The 21,095-nt window shown below is 38.1% G+C and overlaps 2 protein-coding genes across 4 annotated transcripts in view; one reads left to right on the top strand and one right to left on the bottom strand.

Annotated features, from left to right (window-relative positions):
• Positions 1 to 10,031: 10,031 nt before the first annotated feature.
• On the bottom strand, positions 10,032 to 12,586 carry LOC145482730 (uncharacterized). The gene is made up of 3 exons (XM_081461373.1): positions 11,862 to 12,586; positions 11,572 to 11,601; positions 10,032 to 10,857 (listed from the first exon to the last, which is right to left on the bottom strand). Exons 1-3 carry the CDS (start codon positions 12,375 to 12,377, stop codon positions 10,747 to 10,749), a joined length of 657 nt encoding a protein of 218 aa, XP_081317499.1. The 5' UTR covers positions 12,378 to 12,586; the 3' UTR covers positions 10,032 to 10,746.
• A 6,588-nt stretch (positions 12,587 to 19,174) lies between these two features.
• The window catches only part of LOC145482706 (uncharacterized), a 162,925-nt gene continuing 161,004 nt past the window's right edge, over positions 19,175 to 21,095 (top strand). For 2 of the 3 annotated variants that reach the window (XM_081461346.1, XM_081461345.1), the window contains exons 1-5: positions 19,175 to 19,726; positions 19,958 to 20,035; positions 20,232 to 20,315; positions 20,569 to 20,682; positions 20,961 to 21,080. In XM_081461346.1, the coding sequence (XP_081317472.1) occupies positions 19,637 to 19,726; positions 19,958 to 20,035; positions 20,232 to 20,315; positions 20,569 to 20,682; positions 20,961 to 21,080 (486 nt within the window). In that variant the 5' untranslated portion in view covers positions 19,175 to 19,636. The remainder of the gene's footprint in view (positions 19,727 to 19,957; positions 20,036 to 20,231; positions 20,316 to 20,568; positions 20,683 to 20,960; positions 21,081 to 21,095) is intronic. The other variant, XM_081461347.1, reaches the window with a different exon arrangement.

The raw sequence follows: 21,095 nt of genomic DNA, 5'->3' as shown, positions 1-21,095 counted from the left end.
GTTTGATATCAGCAATCATAGGAACAGTGTGCAATGTGAACCTCATAATGACACCCAGAAGAGAGTTTCGCAGGTTAGGGGATTTCACTAATCGGTCATTCAAGGAAGTTCCTTTATGAGATTCTGCAGCATCAAACACCACTCTAATCTTTCCCAGTTTGTTGGGATTCAAAATGGCATGGGGTAGGAAGTAGCATATGTTTTTAGGCTTCCTGTGCTGCTTCAACAGGTGACAATTTCCTTGCATAACGCTTTGAAATGTAGGTTTCCAGAGTTTCATAGTAAGCCTTGACCCAGATGTAATACACAAGAAATGCAGGGCTGGACCTGTCATAGCCCACAGCTTAGGCATCTAATTTGGTTTTGTTCTGTACATATGCATAATACACTGTACCAAATACATGGATGTTAGACGAACTGGGTTTAATACCTTTCAAACACTCATATGGACTTTCACCTGTTCCATGGTTTTAGCATCTGTTGCATATATGTGCTGAGTCGGCACTGCATAAGTCCACAACTGTTTGGGTAACTCTGCACCAATTAACAGACATGTAGCCATATCAAAGAAGGACCGGATCATGTATCTTATGGGGGGCCTCGACTGATACATCGGTCAACACATCGATTGAGATGTCTTGATCAATACTCGACCGATGCTCGGTCCATACATGGTAGATATGTCAACTGAGTGTCGGTCGAGTATCGATTGAGACTTGGTCGACATTAAACCGCTATGTCTGTACACACATGTTGGCCGCTATAGTCAATACTTCACCAATACTTCACTGATACTTAATCGTCACGTCCCCGAGTATATCGGTCGATATATTGGTTGCCACTCGGTCGATACCTCGATCAGTACTCTACCGATATGACATATTACTGATACACAGACAACAGCCGATAGTCGACCGATATCTCAATCAATTCCGAACGAGTATCAGTCGATGCCTCGATCGATACTCCATTGACAAACCCTTGTGAGATAACTTTAAGAATTCCTAGGAATTCCTAGGAATTTCCTAAGAATTCCTAGGAAAAAATTCCTAGGAATTCCTAGGAATCTAAGGTGTGAATTTTCACGGTAATTCGGACTCGGAATTCCTAGGAATTCCAACTGAAATATACTCACCTTGAAAATTCCTTAAAATTCCCAAAAATTCCTAGGAATTTCTGAGAATAACTTGGAATTTGTAGGATTTTTTGAGAATAGGTTGGAATTTTTTGGAAAATCTGAGAAAAACTGGGAATTTTGTATCATTTGTGGGCCAGGCAAAATTTTGATGATTAATGCCCGGCATTAAAATAACAAATAAAGTCACTGATATCACATCAAACAGGTGTTAAATCAATGGTTTATTACATTGGCTTTCATGAATTTAAACATAAGAATAATTATCCTGTTTCTTTTTCATTACATCAAGAATGAAAAGTAAAAAAAAAACAGATTTGAAGGTCAAACTTTTACATGTTTGATAAAAAGAGAACTTTTTCAGATAATTTACTTACTTTTTTAGTGTTCAAATCCAACAATTTTCCATACACAAGATTTTAGCTTAAATTATTGTTATTATGTGGAACAAATCTGGATTTTCATGATTGTACGGAATCAATAAGAACAAAACTGAAACATTCCATAAAATTAAAAAAGCCTGAGTTTGGGCAAACTTAGCTGCTGTTCAGTTATTTCTGTTGATTCTGCAGCTTCTTTTGTTGCCCTCTAATTAGGGTGTCAATAGCTAGCCTCTTCATCTTCATCTTTGTTGTATGACATCTAAAACAAACTTTAAAAAATACATCACATTGCGATATATATGAGGTACTGTAAGACTGAGATCCAAATATTTATGTGCTCACAGTTTAATACATGGAGCTAATTAAGACCTGACTGTAAGCTGGTTGAAATGTTAAAGGAGAAGACTTGATAATTGTGAAGGTGCTTGTATACCATTGATAAATATGTTATATAAATCTTGAGCTTACAGTAGATTAAATCAAGGTTTTCCTTCTTCTATAAGTGTATCAACAACTCTCGAATTGGAGGAAAAATATCACGGTTTTTAGCCAAATTTAGACTTTAGAAATATTAAAAAAGACACTTAAAACATTAAAGGAACATTTAAATAATAGAGTACACACAAAAGAATATACGGATCAACAAAAATTGAAGATCAACACGGATTGCCATACAGTCAGGCTGAAACAAACAGGAGATATTATCAAACTCATGCAGACTGTGGCTGCCTCGTTGGAGTTTTGTCAAGAACTTTGACTGGGATCAGAGAGAACTGCTATATTTGTTTCGTTTGAACAAGTGTGGCGAGAGAAACGACTTGTTATTCACAAATCAAATTGTTTAGGCACGCACTCTGGGCAACCTAAATTGTTTCAACTTTGCTTTAGCCAGAATTCATTTCATGCCATGACTGAGTGACCCACTCGTGTATGATTCGTGATGATAAAGTTCATTGAAAAGCTTTTGTCTAAATACAAGAATTTACTTTGTATAATGTAAGGTTACTTGAATTTGATTACTCACCAAATAATTTTGTATACGGCGAATCTGCCCTTTGAATTTTTCCCGTTGAAACATCCACAGTAAGACTTTCTTTTAGCTCCAAATCTTCGCCAAGAATAACTTGTTTCTCGTTAATGGCACTCACGCTGTTTTCTTCTGGTCACAGGAGCACAGCAAAAACCATTTTGATATAATTTTGGAAGTGAAATGACTACTAAAACGCACGAGCGATCAACCGTTTACGCTGAATTCAAAGATGGGCGCCAAAAGAGGATGAATAAAGCGATCTTTGTCACGTTCAGTCATGAGGATAGTCACGTGAAAATTCGCGTGCTGTGATTGGTTCAGTTAATCAGTTGAGGAGAGAATGGAAACTGGAGAAGAAGGAGAGAGAGACTGGCAACGAGGTTGCCGGACCAGTCGCTTTCGATGGCAAGTCTGTTTCCCTTGCCACGCTGTTTTGGTGGTCTTTTAAAAGATGGGTCTTCAAAAGGAAAAAACTACACAAACTTTTCACGAAGAAATCAAGGAGGAAAATGGAACGTATTTTAAGGTTACCGTATACCTTCAGGGGTGTCTCATGTCCAAGCGATGTAGCGCGTCCGGTTTAAGCTGTAGATACCTAAACCCCTATATCAAATTAAAGCTTATAGAGCTGGTTATCAAACCATACTAAAAATTTTGAAATAAACTGAAGTGCCGATTTTTTCACGGCCACTAAATGCGAGCGTCCCAATCGCCTTTTGGAAGCTACAAGTCAAAGCGAATTTTGTTTTTCGCCAATTTATTTTTTTCCTCGGTTTCAGGACAAAAAGCGCTAAAAAAGCGTGTCTGCGTTTTTCCACATTCAATTGCAGTAAAAAGTTACAGAACATTTTCAAAATAGGATTTAAAAAATGTGAAGTGATCGTACAAAAATTGCTCTCGGAGAAAAAATATTTCGAAATAAACAATTCGCAGACACGTTTTTGTTTTTTATATGTTAATCTAGCTACTGTCCAAATTTGAGGGCAATCAAACAAATCCCCTTTGAGTTGTAACTCTTTAAAGTGTCTGCTTCAAGCGAAAAAATTTATTAGAGAAAACAGCGCTAAGAAAAATCTCTTGCTTTGCAAACAAACTCCACCCACAAACGCCTTCAACTGGGTTCTCAGATCACTAAGCCAATCAGCGCTTGGAAAATTTACTACCATTAACTCGCGGTGAAATTTACGCGTGAATCTTGAAAAAACCCTTGTGTTTCGCAATGCGCTCAAGACGGAGAGATAATTTTTCTGTAGCTCGGTCTTTCTTGAAGCTGGTCTGGTAAAATGGGGAAGACGAAAAAGGATACGAACGCTAGAGTGGCTAGGCGACGAGAACAAACTGAACAAAAGAAAGCGCGGCGGGGCAAATGTGCATGGATAATATTCCAATGGATCTCAATGAGTTGGGCGATTCATCAGTATCGGACTCAACAAAAGAGTCAATTTAAACATCGCTGTTATCGCTGTCGAGTTCCCAATTTTTTACAGAATCTTTCTCTACTCTTGACTCGATCTTTTTGCCCGCTTGATACGATAGCTATAGCTTCATCCGCGAGGCCAACTTTCGCTTCTTCACTCATTGATGTGTTTTCATTCGTTCTTCGCTTTTTCGAACTGGTAAACAATGTTTTCCGTGGCCCATGTTTACTTATAACTTAATAGAATTACATCTAATACAAAAAATGCTTGGATCTGAGTAGCCAGCCAATTCGTGGTATCCATATATTCCCGCGAAAGTAGTCTCGGTTGATTGCGTACACGTTATAGGGCTGTCAATCAAGAGGGAACTTTTACTTCCGGCCGTAACGTAAAACCTCCATTTCTCCGCCAATATTGAGTTTTTTGCAATTTTGTTTTCAGAAATTAGAGATTACCCTTCGACCATTACTTTGAACCAAAAATCCAAATTTGAAGAAAATTGCCGATCTGAAGGTATACTGTAACCTTAACTGGTTGATCTGCTCCCGACGGTTGTGAAGATAACAAAGGATCGTGAGGCACTTAAATCAAGTTCACTGCAAAGGTAAGGAATCCAATTTTATAGGGATTTTCTGTTATGATAAGCTAAAATTCTAAATAAATCAAACTAAGCAATGCATTGTGTGCTCTTTAAAAACCCTAAAAGCCGAAATTCACCTAAAAGGTTTCAGATCGACCTGAGGAAACGAGATAAATTCTGTGAAATAAACTTAAGCTTGTTGTAAGTCCACCAAATCTATTTTGAGAGCCCACGTGTTTCAACACCCACTCAGCACAATGCAGCAAGTATAAATTTGCAATGCTTGTCATTTTTTCCTTTGAATTATTCATAAGGATTAACATTATATGAGATCTATAGTCTTTTCAATACATCAAGATGTAGGTTTTTTATTTGTCATTTATTTATGTCAGTTATTTATTTGTTTCCCACTGACTGACATAATCTTTTTTATTCTTTTGATTTTGTTGTGTCGTGAATTAAAGTGACCGCGAGGACGAGGAAATACAAGAAACATATTGATGATTCCACTATACCCATGCCAAAATCCACAGGATTTGACCACATAAATCGCTTAAAGCAGTCTTCACAGGCTAGTTGACGTCACCTCCCTCTCTTGCATCACTTTTTCCTGGAGATCATTTCCAGCACCATGAACAGAACACCTCAGAGTTTTCGGCTCACCTGAGTGAGATGGCTGTTGGCAAAAATGTTGTGGATGACTTTGATGGATTATGGAGTCAACCTTTATGCAAGAATTGAAGCTTCACAGAAGCTTTTGATGAAATTGAGTTGCCTATACCTGAAAAGACTACAGAAATACCAATTGATGTAATACACAACAACTCTGATTAGTCCACAGACAGTGATTCAGATAATGATGTTGAAGTTTCTAGTTCTGACTCCTCTGAAGAAATTGAGAACTCTTACACTGACAGCCATTCACTGGACTCCCCTGATGAAAGTGAAACTAATGGTTCCCAAGAAAAAACATTTTCTGCCAAAGAATATGCCTCTATGGCTATTCTGGCCTTAATGTCAAGACATTGTATGACAATGAGAGGGTGCTAAAGATATCTTTGTTTTAATGAAACTACCGGTAATTTGTCCAGAGAATGTCACAGTACAGTTCTACAAATGTACAGCAAGTGTGTGGAAACTGTGAGCTTTTCATTTATGACATCTGTGAGAGATGTCTTCCTCTTTTTCCTAAAGTCATAAAGGATCAAGTCAAAAATTGTTCAACAGTGGGCTGTGATGGGTATGTGTGTGAATCTACAATTATATTAAATATATACATGCAGATATATACTTTTGGTTTTATTGAAATTGCAAATAATATATATTCATTTATGCTGACAGTAATTTTTTGCTTAATCTATTTATCAAATCTAAGAGCATCCATTTTTCTATCAGTTAACCTCTGAGTGTTTGCTTTAAGGGTCCATACGGGCACATATACACTAACAAATCATGTTGGATCTAAAAAGCAATGTTATCAGTGCTATAGTTTTATGTTGAGTTGTCAGACTTAAACTGGAATTAATGTACATTTGTTTGGAAATAATTACCTTGGAGCTTGACAACAATAAAAAGGTATGGAACTCCAGAGAAATGATCCTGTTGATTTTTACTAATTCAGAGAAACTGATTCATGCACTGAGTTCATCTTTAATTATGACATTTTGGCAAATTTACAGAAATTTCCAACAATATTTCATGTGTTTTAGCTATTCCCAAAAATTCCGAGATATTCCAAACACATTTTTTAAAACAGTCTGAGAAATAATAGGAGTTCCTAGGAATTCCCAATAATTCCCAGTCACACTTTTCACTATTCCCAAATATTCACAGAAATTCCAAGGTCTTGGATTAAGCATAATTTGCATGGCTTGGAGTAACTTGGAATTCCTAGGAATTCCCAATAATTCCCAGTCATACTTCCACTATTCCCAAATATTCCCAGAAATTCCAAGGTCTTAGATAAAGCATAATTTGCATGTCTTGGAATAACTTGGAATTCCTAGGAATTCGCAGACTACTGGGAATTTGTTTCGCAGGGGAAAGAACCGCTATTAAATTGCAACAAAATATGCGTGGACGTTATTTGTTCTGAGAAGCGACCTTTTTTTCGAGAGCGAAGCTCGAGAAAAACTGTGAGCTTATCATCCTTTAAATATTTTTACACGTGGCTGCATTTGGGAGACCTTTTATTCTGTCGCTGCTCGAAATGTTAGTCTATTCAAAATATTTAGTTCTATTCATTTTAACAATTTTTCCGGGACGAGAAACTAAAACACAAATTTCGGCAACTGGGAATCATCACTTGGGGAATATCCATATACCACACAAGTGAATAGTGGTTTCTGCACGTGCTGATTGGTTAACTCAGAGGTGATTAGCAAGGTACTATTTACCTCCACTTCTGGGAATAATTTTTAAATTTTTGGCTGCATCAGTTTTTCATGTCTCATGGATACACAGCTACTTTGAAAAATGTTATGATGAAATTCATGATCAATAACAGGGCAGACGCATGAAAAACTGACGTCAATTTCTCTTTTACAATTGATTAGACTTTCTTTAAGTAAAAGTGTGAGTGAAATGTTTGAACGAAAACGATCCTGAAATGTACGGCGTCATAAATTTCAAACTACACTCAATAACTCCAAAACAGAATGCAGAGACAGAAGTTCTATAGCTAACCTTTATTCCATTCGGAAATTCTTGAAAGCCTGCTGAATTATTAACAAGTTTAGTCCGCTTGTTTTACTTTGAACACGGAAAAATTAAACAGATCTCATCCAATCTGAACAAAAATTCACCTTGAAAACAATTTTGAAAATTTTCTCTTTAAAGTAGTTTCGTTTGGTTGCAATTTTTGATTTACTTTCAAGAATTGAACAGCGCTGAACTGTAAATAGTTTGGCGAAGTTTTCAAGATCCCCACGCAAGTGCGATATCTACAGCGATTCATGCATGCCTGATTATAAAAATTTGCCAATCAGCACGCAAGAATTCACTCAGTTATTGTAAAAAAATATTTGATGGATAATAAATGCCGATATAGTTGAGAGTGCACTGATACTTCACGAATATCAGTTGCTACTTGATTATTTATTTATTTATTTTATTCCTCCAATTCCTAGCTGATACGTAGATATGTAAATATAACGTAAAAAAAGTAAATAGTAACCGATAGGGCTGTATAAGGAAGAAAAAACGCATAAAACAGGAATTACATCACTTAAATTGAATTACATTGTATGTGAGGAGAGGAGAGTTGCTACTTGGTAAATATCTCGATCGATACTTGTCCGAAATGCATATCACCGATACTTCATCGAGTACCGGGTAAAACGTGCTATAATATTGGCTATATTGGTTATTATTTTCAACTCTCGTTTATGCATTTCTTATTTATACTGTTCAGCAAACCTAAACTATACAGTGGTTGATAATCGAGTGTTGAAAGCAATTTCGCTTTTTATTTATTTAGTTTTGAATTACTATGCTCTGTGATTGCGCCAATTTCTCAACGAATCTGTGAGCATTTTTTTTTTGAGGCATTGCATTGTTTTGCTTTTATTGTGATTTGCCCAATTATTACTTTGGTTTTGGTTTTACAAGCAACTGAAAACTGCTCTAATGGCACTTATACTACCAACACAGGCTAAAACTATTCCGGAACACACAAAGAGAATCTGGAATGAACTAATAAGTATGCGATAAACCAATCACAGATCGCTAACTCATTAAGTTGACTTCACTGTACTGAATAAGTATTTACCAACCAATCAGGAAGTAGGATGAAGACAGGTCACCAAATTTGAACTCAATGAGTAGAAGTATGACTTCTTTAGTACAAAATAAACCCAATCAGTACGATTGTGAACTTAAAAAGTCTGCCAACAGCAAATTAAAAGCTAACATTCAGAATGAAACGTGCGTGTTCATTTTTGCTCACCAAAATATGGCAAAGAAGGTATTAGTTGTCAATCATCGTTTTCCTTAATAAAAGCGCGTTGATAAATTGTAGCGCAAAAAGTTGTCCTATATGTTATATCCTAAAATGTCGCAGATATCAAGAAATTAAATAATACAGCATTTAAGTTGTATTGATGGCAACATTTTCGGCGAAAATTGTGCTGTCCATTGATGTATTTTCACTGACTTAGGATAAACGCGGCCTTGATCGCCTTGGGTTATCAACAACCTCCCGAGACAACCTACAATCCGGCAGAAGCAAACATCTCAATTAATGGAAACCCGTTATTTCTAGCTTAGTTTAACCTCGCATTTAAGTCGGAATTTACAGCTAGTAAATAAATTACGGTATCAATTCTCATTCTAATTTACCAGAGCTCTGTATTATTCACGCTTACCTTGGAAAGTCGGAAAACCCTGCCGCCACTAGCGCATCGAATTCAAGGTTTTAACATCCATCCTCATGACTCGAAGCATTAGTTTTCCCTCGATGTATATGATATATTTCCCCTCACTTTCGTTGGATTATCAATAATATTGATACACTGGAGAAACACAAGTACTCGAGCACAGGTACATGTAAGTTTTTAATCGTTCAGCCTTTGCACAACATTGAACACGCGACACGCGACGAAATTCGAGACTGTTCACGCAATAGAGTACGTCATTCAACAGTACGTCACTCTTCAGGAATGGATGTGAAGGTGTCGTATGACTTAATTTAGTGCCCGAAAACTCTCACCTTAGTATCAATTGCCTAAATTTCCACTTGATGAAATACTTCTGGGACTAAAAGTGACGTTGCAAGTAATGGTTAAGTCACTTTTATGATCGTTTTGAGGGGAAGAACCAAGAATATAGTAAACAAGTTATCATATTTCACAGACAACAATTCGTCCCAGCACCTCTCGACACACTCCTAAGACGCACTCTATTTCTTTGTTTGTTACCACTGATACTTTCTACTCGATAATCTTGGTGTGAAAGAGCAAGTGATGGCAATGTTCTTCGAAAGGTCCGTGAAACAGCTCAAAGCATCTAGTGCAGTGCATTGCTTATATTTTATTGCGAGAATATAACAGTTCACAATAGAGGTCCACAGCTATGTGCGTCTATGCCGCCGTTGTGATGCTCAGTACTCAGTGAGTGCAAATGATACTTTTTAAGTAAATCCAGAAGAAGACTACCAAACATCGACAGCTTGACTGAAGATCGAGAATTACGTTTAACATTAACTCAATCGCTATCTCGTACTCAATGAGTACAAATTATACTCTTTAAGTAAAACTAGTAGCAAGGCTACTGAATATCGAGAATTACACGTAACATTAACTCAATTGCTATCTCGTACTCAATGAGTACAAATTATACTCTTTAAGTAAAACTAGTAGCAAGGTTACCGAATATCGAGAATTACGCTTAACATTAAGTCAATTGCTATCTCGTGGTCAATGAGTACAAAGTATACTCTTTAAGTAAAACTAGTAGCAAGGGTACCGAATATCGAGAATTACGCTTAACATTAAGTCAATCGCTATCTCGTACTCAATGAGTACAAATTATACTCTTTACATGTAAGTAGAACCAGTAGTAAGACTACTAAACATTGACAGCTTGACTGAATATCTATAATTACAATTGAAAATTAAAAGGTTTCACGATTTCAGTTTTAATTACTTTACAAATTACTACTTTTAAAGTCTAAAAAGATCGGTACAGCTCTATTCGCAACTTCTACATTGACACTGCCTTTATTCACAATCAGATCTAGGTCGGCAAAATTGAGACCGAGAATTATACTACACAAGAAATCTGTGGCATATACTCATTGAGTACAAATTAAAACATAAGCACCACTTTGTTTGCAATATATTGCTTGCCGATAAAAAGACCTAGAGGAGAATTAAATCTCGATAAAGCTAAGCAACCGAATAAGCGGCCCTGGAAATGTCACCGATAGGGATTTATTCTGTCTTAGCATCATGCCTAGTGCTTCTATGATGAAGACGGCCGAACATTATCCTTTAAGATAAATCTGTGGTGACATTGTACTAAATGAGTACAAATTATACCGCTCTTTTGTGTCAAGAACAATAATAAGCAAAGACCAAGAATTTTACTTGCAGTTGAATCTTTGGCGATGTGAAACTCAGTGACTATACATTATACTGTGTGAGTAAAAAGCAATACGGTATGTTTACAGAGAACAAACGGTTGCAACCTCAACTTCTTTCCTAAGCTGTTTTATTTCTCTTTGCCGTTATATTTCTGCTTTGTTCTGATTCCTCTTGGTCGCCCTTTCTTTTTCTATTCCCTGTTTTTATCTTGTTCTTTTTCTTTGCTACCTGAAATGTAGAGTATAACACAAACTGAATAAGACTTATTCGGGCCAAGAAACTGGTGCCGCACTCGGCTGTAACTTAGTGCTTTTCTAATAGTTCTTATGTTCCAAGCAGTTCCCTGCGTCACATAATCATGTACTCAGTGTGTTCAACCGCGATGAATAGATGAAAAATTTATTTAGAAACACGGCTTAAAAATATCCGTTTTCGGTATTCTTCATGTGCAATTCAGCAATTCTCTTAAACTTGTTGAAATTTTTGCGGTGTGGATTTTCTGGAGCCAAAAATACTTGAAAATAATAAACGCCTCTCTTAATAGCCCTCTTTAGCTTAGGCGGTTTGTTTTCCCATTGTTGATCACGTGATATTCTCTAGAGAATGTTTCTTTTATCCATCTTAAAATTAATCATTCATACACATGCGACTATTTAAAAATTTGAAAGCAAGAATTCTCTAGAGTATCATCACGTGGTCTGCAATGGGAAAACAAACCTCCAAAGCTAAAGAGGTCTATTTGGCCTGATGAACTTGCTCAACAGGATTGTTTCGTAGAGAAGCACCATGCACTGTAGCTAAAGCTGTGCTTCCCAAGGTAGCTAGTTCTCGGTTTGGATAGACAAAACCCAACGTAACAAAGCCAATTCAATGAATGTTACTAGAATTAGAGCAGCACAAGGGGCACCGGTTATCGTGTAAGGTGAAGAATACCTGTCATACCTGAGTCTTCTTTGGCCGTCCTACGACTACCTAAAATCAGATAAAAGAACTATAGTTAATGCAGGCAAAACGTTGACTTTTTCATTCCTACTTAGTTTATACGTGCATAACATTTGTTTACAATAGAAGTAATGTAAGGTGTATTACTACCTGAAAAGTGTCAGGTTTACGTAGGCTTTTTGCAACTGTAATATTTGAAAAATCTCGTATAAATACTTAACAGCGAAATATATATTAGAACATATTAGGAACATGCAATTAACACGAGCTATTAAACCTTATAGTACTACCTCTGGAAACTTGTTAACTTTTTCTACAAGCATTGCAAGTTTCCCATCCATATCCGTCTCGTTTTCTCCTGGCAAGGAATTTTCTCTCAGATCTTTTTGGCTGAAGGGCGAGAGAAGGGAAATAAACCAGCCTTCTTTGCCCATCTCTAACAGTTGTTCTTCACTGGCAGAAGACCACAGCTTCCTTATCTCCTGTTCTGATGAAAGGTACTCCCTCCACCATCCACGCTGGCAGATATCGAGTCTCACGCGACACTTCTCAACTTTGTTTGCTAGCTCTAGTATTTCCAAAGATTTCTTGTAGTCTGGTCGGAGGAGACTTGGTGTACCAGTGGGAACACTAGAAAGAACAACCAGGCCACTATCTTCATTTGGCAACCACAGTTCGTCGCTGGTCCAGCTCTTGTAAAACATCTGAACAGTCCCTTCCTTCTCCTCAAATTTGAAAGCGTGTGGGTAGATGTGATTTGACAACTGTGACGCGAAAGGCTCCAACCAGGATTTATAATCATACATCTGTGTCACCTCATAAACATCCGGTCTAGGTGTAAAACTCTGGGATATGGCATCACAAAGCTCTGGAATTGTGCTCACAGCCGTCTTTGGAAGTTTTTGAGCAATCCTACTAAAAAACTAGAAAAGAAAAGAAAGGATTGGTTTTCGAATGTTTTGTTTGGAATTCGAACATCAAATGACTTGCAAAAAGGGGAAAGTAAGTTAGCCGCTTTGGGCTCCAACAAAGGGCTCCAAAGTTCACCTCTGTGAATCAGCATATCAACTTGTCGTTCGTTATAACTAAAAAAAGCTTTTCCAATAAATCAATCAAACCTGGTCAACATCCTCATGAGTATGCCCCACCATTAGAAACGAGAGTCGGACCTGTGAAAAAATATTACGTGTGAAAACAACCTTTCTTCTTGTTATGAAAATGCCGTGTTTTACTGGAAGTGGCCTTCTGCAGGAAGTGTATTGGTCCCTTAGAACATATGAAGAATGTGCTTGTTTTTGTATTGATTGATTGATTGATTGATTTTTTTACTTATTTTGTGCGAACACATTGGTGTTTTAAAATATTTAGCAAACACACATTTCTTCAGTTCAATTTGAACAACATTGTAACACAGTATATGTATTTCCAGATGTTTATGTAAAAGTATTACTCTACCCACCTTCTTAAATATTTTTTTCTGCACGAGAAAAGCGCAAAATGCCATGATGTATCGGTTCTTACATTCTCGGTAACAATTGTCCATCTGTAAGTATAATACGGGGGGTAATCTTCCCTTCTGAAAAAAAGTGTTATAATAGTACTATTACTACTCCTCCTGGAGCTGCTGCCTCTCCTATCTATATGTACTGTTCAACTGAATCGCATACTCTTTGCGCCGCATACCCATTTCAGGAAAAGAAGTTAAAGAATAGAAGTGTAAGAATTATAACACCACAATATATTGCACAACCTACACGAAACCCGTCTGAAACAAATAGCAACGAATCTCCTGGCAAGATTTTACATCAAACTCCCTATCTACCATTTAATCTCTACATAGAGAAAACAAAGTTACTTAATAAGTAAATATGATTATTTGAAATCAGTAAATGTAAGACGTTTAAGTTCGAGCTATAATCAGACAAAACTTTATTTTTACAAACCTTTGCTGTTTTAAGGAGAACATTAATGAGAATGTTGATTGTCAAATTCGAGTCATGAGGCCACTCCAGTTTGTCAATGAATGCGAACGCTTTCCCATCTCCATGCGACAACATGCCAGTAACATGCGTCCTTAGAAAGCTGGATTCCGCAGCCTTATGAAAAATAAAACTGAGTTGTTGGCAAAGCGACATCCAACGAAGAATCGATTGGTGGCAATAAATTAGTGATCTTCAGATGCGAAAGGGGAATTCTTAGCCTACCTTTGAAGCTTCTGGAAAGCGAGGAATATTTGTTTTCGCTTGATCCATCCCGTCTATTATCAGGCTAAGGTATTTCTTTGGTCTTTCCTCAGCGAGCATCTGGTGGCGGTAGTACTGTTCTCTCTCTTGCCTAACGTATTTCAAAAGTAGTTAGAAGCCGCCCACTTACGAGCTCCTTTTCAAGGATTTATAAATGCGGAAAAAAACTTACATCTGCTGCTTGTTATGATACTGCTTCATTATCATCAGTTCTTCCCTCTTTTCCTTATTTCTGGTGACTTTCAAATAGTCTTTCAGTAAGACACATACTCCACATTTTGTGAATCGGCTCTCCTGAAGATGAAGAAGAGGAAGAAGAAGAAAAGAAATTCAAAAATTAGGTTTTAATTTAGGATACGAGAAGCACATCATAACATAAATAAACCTTTGAGCAAAATCCTTGTCTTTTACTTTGGAAAAGAAATGGCAATATGTCAAAATGGTACACAAGAATCAACTTACATTGTTTTCTTCCACAAGCTATCGTTAGTATGAAAACATTAGTATAAAAACGAAAACATTTTCGGCGAAGTAAAACAAACATAAATTGCCACTGTCGGTCAACCATACCTTTGGAATAGTTACATGAGAGAAGTAATTCTCCCAGACTTTACGAAAGGTCTCCCAGGACACTGTGGAAGGGTTCCTCATACGTTCGATATCCTGAAGGTACATCTTATAGATGTCCCTTTTGGTGAGGCAAGCAGGGAGACAGACTTTATCCTCGTGTGGCATGCTATCTCCAGATGTCCTCACAAATTCCTGAAACCATGCCCTCGAAGTTTTATTCATCGATGACGGAGATCTATGCCCCCTTTTGAAGTCATCCCAAAGACTGTAGAACCTTCAGATCGAAAAATGTGATTTTAGTCGAGGGCAAATTTTCAAAGTATCACTGTATGGGGGTGCTGACATATTGCCCTTGTTGCTGTTTCACCAAAAACAACGTCTCTTGCGTGAGTCTACTTTCATATATTTCTCTTACGCATACTGCGAACGGATTTCGGAGTTGCACTTCTCTCAACAGCAGAGTTATTGGCAGTTCGTGCCTCTCATTGCTAATTATAACTTCCATGAAATTCTATTTCACTAAAAAGAGGAAAGTTTGAGTGGAGTTTTTGCTACTTCGTTCCTGGTTACAAAGTTGGCCTTTTTCCCTCGGACCTTTCTCGTGCTTTCAAATCACTGTTTACAACTAACCTTCCATTGGAGATGTGATGGGCCCTGAGCCATGCTTTCCTGCACACCTGCTTTCCAGCTATAAGAAATTTCAAGTCATTAGCACGTGCCACTGTTGTCCCGCCTGCAACCTGGAAAAAGGAAAAAACGAACTGTCGCTGCTGCTTTTCCGAGCAATCGCCCCAAAACGACGTTCTGGCCTGCTTAAAATCTCCAAAGCTTATTTTTTCGGAACACTTTAATGGACAACACCATTCCTTTTGGTCGGCGCGCATTTGGTCTTCACTCAGCATCTTCGCTCTCCTCTTGGAATGCCCGCCTTTACCACAAGTGGTTGGTGTCCAAGAGTCCTGAAATTGAAATTGAAATGTCAGTGAGCACAACTATGAACAACTCACGGGTGTCGAAAATTTTCCTTCGGCTTTGCACACCAAAGAAACGGGATTATTTAGTAAGTTCTGTTAGGTTAGACGGTAGTTTCACCATTTATGACAAACTGATTGGCTCGATACTCTTCACTAGTTACCTGCTGTGGTAGTGATGCAAAAGATTCCTCGCTATCACTTTCCGACAAAACATCCTCTGTGCTTGTATCCCACGTCGACTCCTCTGAAAGATATTCCTTTAAAAAAAAAAGAAAAGCTACACTTGAAAATTAAGTCCACCTTCCCCTACTCCTACTACAACTATGTAACGCAAACTTGTGTCATTGTCTCAAAGGGCGTAAACCTACCCTACGGTCTGCATCACTATCTTCATCGTCCCAGTCGGGAGTTCCACCCTTCAGGCTCATGTCCTCAATGAAAAGTGTGCTTAGATTGTGAATTCCATACTCCAAAAGAGGTAAGTCGGACCTCAAGTTCTTTCCACACCAGGTAATTCTTGTCGATGGTGTAATCGTAAAGGAATGGTTGAAATTCACCATATCAATAACCTCCCTCCAAGTTAAACTCAAGTCTACAAAAACGGTGCAGATATCTCCTACACTTCTGTGTAAAAACAAGGTTGCATTGGTGGATGTTGGCAGTGTAACGTCCTGGTTCGAGGTCTTGGAATGACAAAGTTTATGTATACCGAATGCAGTAAAGCATGCTGTTAAGGTAATGCAGTTTGTAAGTGCAACAGTAAGGAGGGCATAATCTGATTTTAAAGAATCGCAAGTAGAAATTGCATTGTCAATTAATACCATTTCTACTGTCATTGATGAGAATAATTTAATGACATCCTTCAAGGCTTCTTTCTCAACTGAAATTGCAATTCCTGTGCTAAGAGCACCCGCGTAAAGTAAGACATGTTTTATTTCTGCAAGTGCTGCAAGGTGTACCATCGCGTCCAACAAAATACCATTTATTCCCAGCAGGTGACCCACAGCAACAACCGAAGCACAAGTCAATAAAAGTCGAGTTTTATCGTACATATTAAAGGCAAGTGCCGCACCATCGAGCACCGTTGCAAGTTCCTTTTCTTTGCGATTGGAAGGGATGAATTTAATGTTGTCACGGAGTGCTGGTGACTGGTAATACAATTGTTCTTCAAACAAACATACAGAGCAGGAACACAATGTGTACGATCCATTAATAACGCCAGTAAACAACAACAACAGAGATGTCGTTATGATGAAAATTGACAACAACAATTCACTACCATCTGCCAGACTTTTGAAGAAACTTGGCGTCGTTTTCTCTGCTGCCGTCGAACCACTGCTACTGTTAATTGTTTCTCGAATTGATTTGCAATCTGTCACGAGAACAAAAACTTCAATTTTACAACACAATTACCGGCTGAAATCACCAAGTGATCGCAACAGTACACGTCAAGCTGTACTTACCGAGGAACGAGCCAACATTTGCGTCCCGGTGAGGAAAGAAAGCTCTCAGTAGGCTGCAGGGGCAATGAACGGACTCTGGAGGAAGGGGCAGCAAACAGAGGAGAAGAAGAATGGTACGAAATTTCCACATTTCGATATCAAAAACCAACCCAATGTTACACATTGCAAATAAGCGCCAAATCTAGATTTCCGTTTTTGAAAGAAGCGCCAACTCATCTTGAAACCATGGCGGTTTCAGTTTGGCCACTAAGGATCTACGGAAATTACTGATTGAGTAAAAAAGAAACTTTATGAGTTGAAACCTGATAACAACCAGTGAAAACTCAACTCTTCAGCTACTTAATAAGTTAACCCAACACTCAAGAAGTTGCAGATCACGATATACGCGATGTAAAGTCCGAGAATTTTCAGTTCAGGACTAATTCAAAAAATCCAAGAAGTCTTTATGGTGACAATACTGCCATCCATGTTTTAGTTTTCTGTCACAGTCGATTTTGTTCTTGACAGTAATCATTTAATTAACGGGAATTAAATGGGTACATCTAATAATTGGCTACGAAATCCATCAGGTCGTATGTTCATAAAACTTTATTTCATCAACGTTTCCTAAACTTTTCCTCGAATCCTACAGGAACACAATTTATCCACCTCCCTGAGCAAGGCTCAAAACAAGCTACAGATTTGAATTTAGTAAACTGATTATTTGCTCGAGTGTTGGTTATCTCACGCCAAAGTATATTCCTCACGTCAACTTAGATGTCAGGATACACGCGCCATTACGTCACTTCCGAAACTTTCCCAAATGGAAAGTGATGTACAAGTATACTGGCCGCTCTTTAGTCAAATATTTCAGCGTTGACTGCGAGCGCAAACCAACCGATTCATGTTTACTTTTACCAACTAAGAAAGGATCTAGTAACTTCGTGACGTGCGACTTTAAGTTATCATACTTCTTTCAGCGTCAAGTAGATCTCACATGCGTGTGTTACCAGTAGAATGTTCCAAAAGGGGGCCAACAAGCACGTACAATTTAAATAACTCTGGGACTATATCTCATTTTGAAATCCATTTTGGCCGGACCACAGTTCTATTCCCCTGATTTAATCTGGATATTTTATTGTTTAAGAAATACTATAGTAAAAATAGCTATTTTTCAATGGTTTTTTATAGGGAAATCCGACTCTTTCTAAACTCTCAGTCATTAGCACCGTGACATGTCATGGATCATTGAGTCATGGATCACGGATCACGATTTCAGCTGAACCCAAATATGCGTCTTGTTGCTTATACGTAGGCCAATCTTCCTGTTTCCCACCTTGACCTACGCCTAATAGTTTGGACCTGTACTGGGGCAAGGCCTTTCTACCGCGACATGTGACTACAGTGGACAGAAAGATCGCGATGCTGGACAGGCATACTACATTTGTTGTCTCTACAAAGCACTGAGATCTTATTCACTGACCTATGTGAATGCATGCAAAAATCACGGTGCTCAACCCTCTTACGCATCCATATACGTATCCCTACGCGTTGGCCTATCTATTAACTGCCCAACGCCCAATACCTAAGGCCTATACGAAAACACACGTTTTACTTTCCATTTCAAGTGGTATAAATATTAGTGCACGAGCACACCGAAAGTAGTTTCAAGTGATACTAAGTGGAGTCAATTGTTTGTTCACTTTTGTCAACGAAGTTCGTTCTCATAATCCCAGCAAAATGTCCAACCAGGAACGTGTATCCGAAACGCCTGAGACCTCACCTTCACCTTCATCTTCAGTGGATTCACTACATCTACATCTAGCAGGAGATGCACCCCTAACAGAGGCTACCTTGATCCCCTCTTTTCCACAGCACATTGTCTCTCCTGTTCCACGGTACAGCTTTTTGAGAGACCTTCAGGGTGCAGATTTGACAATTTCAGAGCCTACCACGTTCCAACCCATCGTTCCATACCCAGAATCCTTGCAACGTTCCGAAGCAAGTGCTTCTTCAATGTTGAGAGAAGAACCAAACTTCATGAAGATGGTTCGGGATATGCGGCAAAACCTGTTCGGACGTGCTCGTGGTAGATTAATGGGAAGAGACGATCCTCCAGAAGAAAAAGCCCTTGCTCGCGAATGGATAAGAGAAATGAAAAAGATCTATGGTAGCAGCACGACTGATTCTATGTCGCACACATGAGTAAGTTCGAATTACGTTAATAGAAAGGTAGCGTGCGTGTATTTGAACAACTTTAAATCTGATGTGTTCACTTAAGACTAAAATATTCTTTATACATTCTTAGATTACAGAGTATAGTACAATCGTCTTTGCCTAGTACATGCAACAGTCACATGTACGTGCATGAATGTCCCGAGCTGTACATGTTATTTTGTTAAAAACATTCTTTTCAATGGCATAATGAAGTTATCTTCAAAACAGGTGATTTTATTAAATTTCTGGGAACATTCTTAAACAAATTATTTTTCACTGAAGAACGGAGAGTGCATATTCTAAGCATATTCTGAACTTGTCCTCGATATTATTCTGAAACATTCTCGTACGAGAAAAGAATAGTATATGTTGTTAGATTAAACGGTGATTCACTTTTCAATAGAATCTCCAGTACTATACATTGGTGGCTTCCTTGAGCCACAGATGCTTTGAACAAGTCAAAGAAATCGTTAAGAAGTACAGGCAAGGTCAACTGCTCCTGGCCAATAAGCGTGCCACGATAACGGCAAGTTCTTTTACATTTCTGGAAAAGAAGACTGAAGAAGAGAGGTACAGGGACCTTTCTGAAGTGGCGAAAGGGACAAAGTCGTTGTCAGCGATGAGGAAAATGCAACATGAGTTGCGCGAGAAAAGGAAAACAGATGAGGGAATTTCCGATTTGAGAAAACCTAACATCAAAATTTCAAAGGTAAGTATATAACGTTTATCCATAATAGGAGGAACGCACTGGCTTACACTAATATAACACTGAACTGAAAACCACATAAATATTGTACAGTATGGTCTATTGAATCTTCAGTTTTCCTTTTGGATCTCTGAAGGAAAGTTATGTTTGCATTCGCATGGTCATGTGATACAAATCTGACTAGCGTTCTTTAACGTCTTCAAAGAACTCGGCCCGTGTCACGTTTCCTTGCAGCCAAATGAAGCCAGTGACAAGCAAGCTACAGATAACCTGGAGAAGCAGGTTGAAGACCTGAATAAACAGGTTGCCTCGGTACGTTCACTTTATACTTGAAAATTAGTTAGTGTCAAAATTTAAGCCTTGTTGAAATATAGGTAGAGAAAATGCGATGTACTGAATACTGCAAAACATAACGACTTGAAGGGAAATACGTTACCTTTGCTACAGTTGGGGTCGATAAGAAATGGAAATTACATAGTCACCTCATCTAAAGTTTTCAATATTAAAGTTGCAGGAACAACTCAACAAAGTGAAGGAGGAAAAAACAGAACTGGAGCTCCAGCTGGAGAAAGAACTCGATCGGTCCAAAAAGGTGAAACATATCTTTCGGGATAACATATGGACCACACATCAATTCGCAGTTTCAAAAACTGTAGAATGCAAAATATTCTGAAGAATGAAGACAGGGGATGCTCACTGACGTGAAAAAGGCGTAAATGCCCGAGAGCTGACCACAAGGCCATTTTTTCAAACCTTGAAAAACAAACGTATGCTCAAACACGCCTTTAATACGCTATATGTATGTGCCTTAAAATTTAATACTGACTTTTTTTTCCTTCTAACAGGAAACCGATAAACTGAGGAAAAACCTTGAGGAAGCAAAATACCAGGTGTATGACATAAAAGCCCGTTGGCTAGATGATATTAGGAAGAGAGATTTAACAGCTGAAAAGACCAAGGTAATATGGGCACGTTAAGGTTATCCAGAGGTAATGGTATATTACAAATCCTAAAGAGATGAATCAGTAGTGTCCAGTGCTAATGATATGTTGCCAGTGTGTGGGGGTGTTAGGAAAGATACTGGCAGTAATCCACCGTACATTTCTTATAAGAAGCATTCCATGAAAGTATCAACCTAAACACCTTTGAAATGTAAAATTCCTTCCGATATTCCCTCGAAAAACATGGCGTCATGTAATTTTTCTACCACACGTTTACTTAACGTGTTTGCTTTTAGGTCAGCGCCCAAACATCCTCGGTAAAAGCAACAACGTTGGTGACCGCAAGTTCATCCGAAAATGAAGAGAGCGAGGATGACAGAGAAAGTTTGGAAATCGAGGAAATTGCGGTAACAAGGGTACAAAATAGAGAA

The sequence above is a fragment of the Orbicella franksi genome, chromosome 3 (assembly GCF_964199315.1).
Source record: "Orbicella franksi chromosome 3, jaOrbFran1.1, whole genome shotgun sequence".
In the NCBI taxonomy this organism is placed as follows: Eukaryota; Metazoa; Cnidaria; class Anthozoa; order Scleractinia; family Merulinidae; genus Orbicella; species Orbicella franksi.
Note: the sequence above shows the minus strand (reverse complement) of the source record. Positions and strands in the feature narration are given on the sequence as shown.